Raw genomic sequence first — 7,303 nt, 5'->3', positions numbered from 1 at the left:
TATTATTGCGCTTAGCCTAGAGGTGTAATTACTCTTACATGACTCTAATTCACCCCCTGGTGGTGCAGTGGTTAAGCTTTGGGCTGCTGATTGAAAGACTGGCAGTTGGAACCCACCAGCCACTCCGTGGGAGCAAGATGTGGCAGCCTGCTTCTGTAAAGATTACAGCCTTGGAAACTCTATTGGGCAGTTCTACTCTGTCCTATAGGGTAGATATGAGTCTGAATCACTGGACGGCAATGGGTTTGGTTTTTTGGGGGTTTTCTAATTCACCCACCCACTGAAATTAATTCAGTGTGGCCAGGATAGAGAGGTTTGAGTTGAGTTGCAGCAAGAACCTGGAGAGAGAGGCAGGGGCTACATCATGAAAGGCATTACGTGTCATTCTTGGGAAGATGGACTTTATCCTGAATGCTTTTACAAGACAACCTTTAAAACTGTACATATCTTTTGAAACATACTTTTCTTATTCAAAAGCAATACACATACAATGTCAAATTTTTAGAAACTGCAAAAATGTGCAAAGAAAATAATTCTTAATTCAACTACCTGGAGACAACTATTTTAAACATTTTAATATATGTTTTTTCAATCTTTCTTCCTATGCATATAAACATGAACGCATATTAAAAAAGAAAAGAAGGCTCACACTATATATATTTATTGCTCTGTAACTCGACTTTTCATTAACACTTTCAAGATCAATCAGTTGCTTTCTAAAACATGATTTTTGAAGGGCTGCACAGTATTCTAGCCTATGGGTATGTCATAGGTTTTTTAATTCCTTATTGCTGGGCATTTAGGGTGTTTTAGATTTCTTTGCTATTATAAAAACATCTATTAAATAGTTTTATACAGTAATTATTGTATGTACATGTAATTATATACTTAAACCTAAAAGTAAAATTTTTATACCAACAGTATAAAAATTTGTAAGATTTTTGATGCAAGTTATCAAATTACAAAAGTAGTGTCAGGTTACAGTCTCACTTTCCCTATCTGAGAATGCCGACTTCCCAGCTCTTTCATCTACACTGGATGAATCTTTACATCTTAGTTTCTTAATTTGTTTTTTTTTTGTTGTTGTTACTAGTGAGATTGAATTTTTAGAATGTTTTTATTAGCCATTTATACTTTTCTTTTTCGTGTGTGAAATTTCTATTCATGTCCTTTGCTAATATTTATTTTCTAGTCATCAATTTGCCTTTTCATTTTGTTTATGGTATTTTTGACTTTCATACAATTAAATTTTTATGTAGCCATAAAGAAGCCTTTATGGTTTCTTCCTTTGCTTTTGAGCTTAGAAAGTTCCTTCCGTTCTGAGATCAGGTCTGTAAAACACCATGTATTTTTTTCCCCTAACTTTATTATGGTTTTATTACTTGGGGATTTTATTATGATATATACTGTGGGATAGAGTCTAATATCCACTACCTAATACAAAGAACCTAACCAGTTTTCAGGACACAATTTATTGACTATCTGTCCACTGATTCACATGCTACCCTTATCATAATCACTCCGATCATCTTCCTGGGATCTCATCTACTGAGGGTTATAGGAATGGGGGCATGTGAAAGAGTGAATAGACACTATAGACAGACCTACGAAAGGTGTGAAAATTTGGACCAGGAAGTGGGAGAATAGGAAAGGAGTCATGCCTTTAACATTATTGTGATTATTATAGACTTTTAGTAGTGAATTAACTAAATATGTGATTTTAAAAATATAGTAGCCATTAAGATATATAAATGAAAAATAAAAGGACAGGAAGAAGTAGGGCAATCTTCTCCAAAGGATTTTGATTTTATAAATATAATGTCACAATTATGTCATGACCCATCTATCACATGGACTATTGTCTCTTTAAGTAGCACTCAGGTATAAGATTTGAGAGAGGGAAGTTCAAAGTAAGCTCGCGAGTCTTCGAGGATATTTCTGAGCGAGAATGAAACTTCATTTTTTAATCTGGTGCCCTTCACTAGCGCAGCATTGCCCTGCCATTTTCTTGTAACGTTAGCTTTAGCAGCTAAATCAGTTGCTACTGTGGGAAACAAGCTTGAATCGTTCTTGCGAAAAAAATACCTTCTGCGCCCATCTTGAAGACAGCGAGTTAAAGGCAGCCAGGAGATTCCTCTTTTTTTGCAAAGGACGGTTATACACGGGAACAGGGGTCTGGAGACGTTACGCCGCAACAGAAAGTTATTTTTTACCGTAACGGTGGTTTCGTAAGTGGGAAAGATACAAGAACGAAGAGTACGCGTTAAACCACAAAAACTTCCCGGGGTCTCTTGTGACCCCCACGATGGGACCCCCGTAAGCCCCACCGCCGGCCCCCAGCCGCGAGCCCGCCGCGCGCCGGCAGGAGGCGCGCAGCTTGTAAACGCCTCTGGCACCGCCCCCTCCCGGGGATCCGTCGCGGTTACGTAAAAGGGGTCTAGGGGGTGGCGCGGGGAAGGCTCCGGGGTTAATTGCCGGAAGAGGAAGCCTCTTGCTGGCGTGTGGGATTGAGGCCGGGGCCGCGCGCTAGCGACTGTGGGGCTGCAGGTGTGCGGCGTTAGCACCTGGCGCGCGATGTCACCTGGCGCGAGCGCCCCGGGTTAGCGCAGACCAGGCAGCGGGGCCCCGGCGCGCCCTTCCGCGCCCCTCCCGGACCCTTTGGTTTGACTGCTTCAGCCGGGGCTGCTATGGAGCTCCTTCGGCTGCTGGTCCTTGCGGTGCTTGCCTTGGAACAGGGGGTGGCTGGACCAACCGAGACGGTTGGGAACTCCAGTGAGGGTAAGGTCGGGGACGCTACGCTTCTGCAACCCAAAGTTACTTTTGCGTTTCCAAGGGTCTTGCAAGGTCAAAATCCGCCCAGGGGTCTGTTTTAGGAAGAGAGGTGGTGCCAGGGGGCTATGTTTGACGCTGGGTGGTAACTTCAGCACCTATACGAATGGGCCAGGGTCCTTTCCTGCAGCAGGAGACTCCCATCGCTAAGGAGGCCTTACTGTCAACCTCCCAATTTAGTCTGGTGAAATGAGATAAAGAGCTGTCTTTTTCAGACACACGGTTATCTCCCTTTGGGGGAAGCCATGTTTGTAGCTTTAATGTAACACACGAAAGCGCCCCTTTGCTCTCAAGTGGCATATCTGAGCCTCTGGACAGCAAGGCTTGGTGCAGAATTCAACCGTTTATGATTAGTGGCTTTCCAAGCAGCAGCGGATTTTACACTCCAGAATCTAGGTGCTTTTCAAATTGGTTGTGTTCTGTAGCGTTCGAGAGGAAGAGTGAACCCAGAATGAGACTTCAGATCGTAGGTCATGTGCTTGGTGCATGGGTTTTAGCAACAGATAGTGGTTTGTTAATATAAAATGTGAAAGCATTAATTGTGTATACCTATAATCATGTGCTTTTCTCTGAGGGTAAACACATTTTCAGTTTTGTTTTGAGCCTGAGACTAGTTGCAGTTCCAAAGTAGTATTTTCTGAATAATGCGATTGTGTCTCTAAATGCTTATCTTTGAAAAGCTCTTGTGCAAACTGAACCCTAGAATCTTTGCATAGTTAAAGGGTGAAAAGGGAAGTTATATTTTTTCAGGGAAAAAGAAAAAAAAGCCTTGTTTATAATAAGGAGTGAACATTTCACTGCCTGCTCTGAGTGCCAGGTACTTTTTGTGTGCAGTGTTGTTTAATCCTCACAAGTCTCCGAGATAATTGTTGTCCTCACCTGGCAGAGGCTGAAGCGGAAGATGTTCATTACACAAGCGAACTGCTAATAGGGGCATGGGCAGGATCTGAAGCCCAGATATATCTCCCTGCAAATGTCATGGCCCTTCTACTTCAACAAAGCTGCCCTCCAGTAAGAATATTGTGCATAATATGGTGCTTTATACTTCACACTTAGTATGTGAGTTCTCATTCCTCAGAAAAGCCTCGTGAGGGAGGTAGAAGAGATGCTGTCTCATTTTAACAGGTTAAGAATTTGAGAGACTGAATTTGTAGCTGATCTGGGCAATCCCTGAACCACAAGGGCTGGGATGCAGATCTTTTTATTTTTAGTTTGATGCTTTAGTATTCAATAACATCTGGAAAATTTTACACAAAAGTTGAGAAATCTAAGTCATAATTTGAGAAATTAAATTTTTTTAGGTACTATTTCTCACCTCTTTTCTGTGATTACAGCACTGGTATTTCCTCTGCAGGGTTATTCTTTTTGCCTTGTGTTAATATTGCTCTGTGCAGGAGAGGGACGACGTGTGGGAACGTATGTAACTACTGTGTGATTAAAAAGCTGATATCCTCCACATCTAAAAGATAAAAATCAGTAGGGAGATTAAGAAAGGTTTCGTTCAAAACTTGCATCATCCTCCTGGGAAATTGCTGGGTTGCTGATTTGAGGATTCTGATAACTATACAGACTGAAGGATTGAGTAACTGTTATAATTCAGGAGAATTCTCTCATCCTTAGCAGGATAAGGTAACTTGCACAATTTGAGTAGTGGCTTGAAAGCTAAATGATTCATTGATGGCAGATCAAGTTCCTAGAATGTCTGAGGAAAGTGCTTTCTGTGACCAGCAGCTCAAAGGAGATGAACTGGACATTTAAAGTTTTCCCTTCTTTTGAAGTCACAGTTCTCTGCTATCCTTATCACCTTTTGTTGTTTTAGATTCATGTCCAGTAACTTACGTGGAATTACATAGTAATTGGAGTAGGGCAGATTGTTATTTTGACCTTCTAATGTTTGTGCTATTGATAGTCCTTTAAGTAAGGTACCAGGCCACTTGTGTAGTTAATTGCAAATGATCTCCTTCTCTCTAAAGTATGTGGAAAGTAGTGTGTTCATTTTTGTGTTTCCTTTCAGCTTTTAGGGCTAACGAAAATTCGTAAGATAAAAATGAGAAATTGGGAGGGGCAGTTGAATGCTGGTCAGCTCAAGTAGCTAAATCATTTTTATTTTTAATATTTCCTCTGAAGAAGATTATGAAGACCAAGCTAGGACACATCTCTTCTAGAATTTGGTTACTGCACTGAAGCTTAAACAATGGAGGTAAATTTCAGATAATTTTTAGTTAAATAGTAAGAAAGAAACAATCGAAGATTTTTAAGGTTGCAAGGTTAGGATCTGATTGGGGCAGAAAAAGGAAAAGATTGGGATTGGACTCTTTTTAGAATAGAATTATTGGAAGGAAAAAGTAAGTCTGAAAAATAGAAGAGAGTACCTTACTGTGGGTCAGATGGCAAAAAATAATTTTGGTAGAAAAAGGAGAACCACTGCTTTTTAGAGGGAAGCTACAGCGTGTGTAAGGGCTTGGTCTTGATGTTTGCTATTTGGCCTTTAATACCATTTGATGTGCTGTCTTTTTTCCTCCTACACCCAAAGTCATAAGATCTAATTATGCCTCATAAAATGTTTCTAATGAAATCCTTTTCCAGATGACTTGGAGGTGAGGTTTTAAATGAATAATTTCTTTTATAAGGATCAGCACAAAGCTGGTTCCTATGAGGCGGAGGTTAAAGATGTCCCACATATCCAACTTTTCCAAACTGCTGCACCATTCCATCATCTCTAACATCAACTACTACCCTCCCCTCAGTACTCTCCCTCCTGTTTTTGGGTTCCATAATTCGATGCGATGTCTCACAGAACTAAAGAGCCATACCTAGTTAAGTGGTTTACTAGGGAAGTAACAGTGCACAATTCGGGATCAGGATCAACTTGGAAGCAACAGGCATAACAACTCAGGATGCAGTTCTTTGACCAGGACAGCTTCTCGTCCTTCTCGTCCTCTGCTGCCGGGCCCTGTTGGGGGCCTTCTTGGGCAAGTGTTACACCTCCTAGCTTCACAGGTTGGCAGGCCCCACCGAAGGCACCTTGTACCAGTCTCCTGGTTCCTGCCGTCTTGCACCGCCGTCTCTTGCTGTCTTCTATGTTATAGCTCCTTGCTCTCTCTCCCTTTAAGCATAGTGTGATGGCAAATCTGACCAATCCCCTTATTAGTGTTCCACAGACCTTATTTGCACGGCCCCACTCCCACAAGGGTTCCATGCACCTTATTTACATTATTAGCAAGCTATCCAATCTCCTTGATGGACCACAGGCACCTCATTTGCGTAGTCCTACCCAATCATTTGGTGGGAGTTACAAAGAGTATGGCTAGAAGGGCCATATTAAGTAATTCACTGCACTGCAGCTTCAGTTCCTATTAACTTCTTCAGGGTATGTTTTGGGTATGTGCCTTCCATTGCCAAATCTGTTTTTGTGAGTAGAAATTAAATGCTATTTCTGCCAGACTGTACTGTTATAGTTGTTTTGACTACAACTTTCAGTATTTTTCACTGTCATGTCTATGGAAATCTCTTCCTCAATTTTATGCTTATCATGTGCCAGGCATTTCTGTGAGTGTCTCTCTTCCCTTTTCCCACTAGTTTTTTTGAAGGGCCGTAAGGAGTCCTGGTGGTGCAACAGTTAAGTGCTTGGCTGCTAACTGAAAGGTTGAAGGTTCAAACCCACCTAGCCACTCTATGGGAGAAAGACCTGGTGATCTGCTCCCCTAAAGATTATAGCCAAGAAAATCCTATGGGGCAGTTCTACTCTGTAACACATGGGGTTGCTATGAGTCAGAAATTGACTTGACAGCACCTAACAACAATAATGAATGTAGTGAATATCTTGCCTTTTTTTTTTTTTTTTTAAAATACGGAGATGAGCCTCTGAAGCATTGGAAGGATAATAGATGTTAATAATGATATTTTATTGTGTAGCATTGGGGTGCTATTAAAATTCTTTCCTATTTGTTTGATCCTTACAGCAACCAAGTGAAGTACATAGCATAGTCACCTCCATTTTACCATGTGAGAACTGAGACCCAGAGAAATAAACTCATGCTATCTGGTTTTATTAATTAAATTTCAAAAGCAGGGAAAGCCTGTCTGTGGTGTTAGAAGTTAGGAACATGGTTACCTCTGGGGTGGAGGGAAGAGGTAGTGACTGAGGAAGTCTGAGATGCTAGAATGCTTTCTTGACCTAGTTGATGGTTTCACGGGTGTGTAAACTTTATGTAATTTGCTGTATGCCTACGGTCTTTTTTTAATAGTAGATTAATATTTATTAATGTAGTAGTTAATATCCATTTAACTATGCCATGAGTATTTTTTTTCTTTTTCTTTTTTGTACTTTAGATGAAGGTTTACAGAACAGATAGTTTCTCATTAAACAGTACATATTGTTTTATGACAATGGTTAACAACCCCACAATATGTCAACACTGTCCCTTCTCAACCTTGGGTTCCCTATTACCAGCTTTCCTGTCCCCTCCTGCCT

At 41.0% G+C, this 7,303-nt stretch overlaps 1 protein-coding gene across 7 annotated transcripts in view; it reads left to right on the top strand.

Moving 5' to 3' along the window:
• Positions 1-2,493: 2,493 nt before the first annotated feature.
• The window catches only part of TM7SF3 (transmembrane 7 superfamily member 3), a 41,408-nt gene continuing 36,598 nt past the window's right edge, over positions 2,494-7,303 (top strand). For 2 of the 7 annotated variants that reach the window (XM_023738042.1, XM_023738039.1), the window contains exons 1-2: positions 2,494-2,778; positions 4,957-5,029. Coding sequence is in view for 2 of the 7 variants with exons in the window: in XM_023738040.1 (XP_023593808.1) it covers positions 2,688-2,778 (91 nt within the window). In the remaining 5 variants the exon portion in view is untranslated. Of the gene's footprint in view, positions 2,779-2,822; positions 5,030-7,303 lie in introns of those variants that run through there. The other 5 variants (XM_023738040.1, XM_004383625.2, XM_023738038.1 and 2 more) reach the window with 4 other exon arrangements.

Source organism: Trichechus manatus, unplaced genomic scaffold (assembly GCF_000243295.1).
Source record: "Trichechus manatus latirostris isolate Lorelei unplaced genomic scaffold, TriManLat1.0 scaffold00112, whole genome shotgun sequence".
NCBI classification, from domain to species: domain Eukaryota; kingdom Metazoa; phylum Chordata; class Mammalia; order Sirenia; family Trichechidae; genus Trichechus; species Trichechus manatus.
The sequence above is the reverse complement of the archived record's forward strand: the minus strand, read 5'-3'. Positions and strand labels throughout refer to the sequence as shown.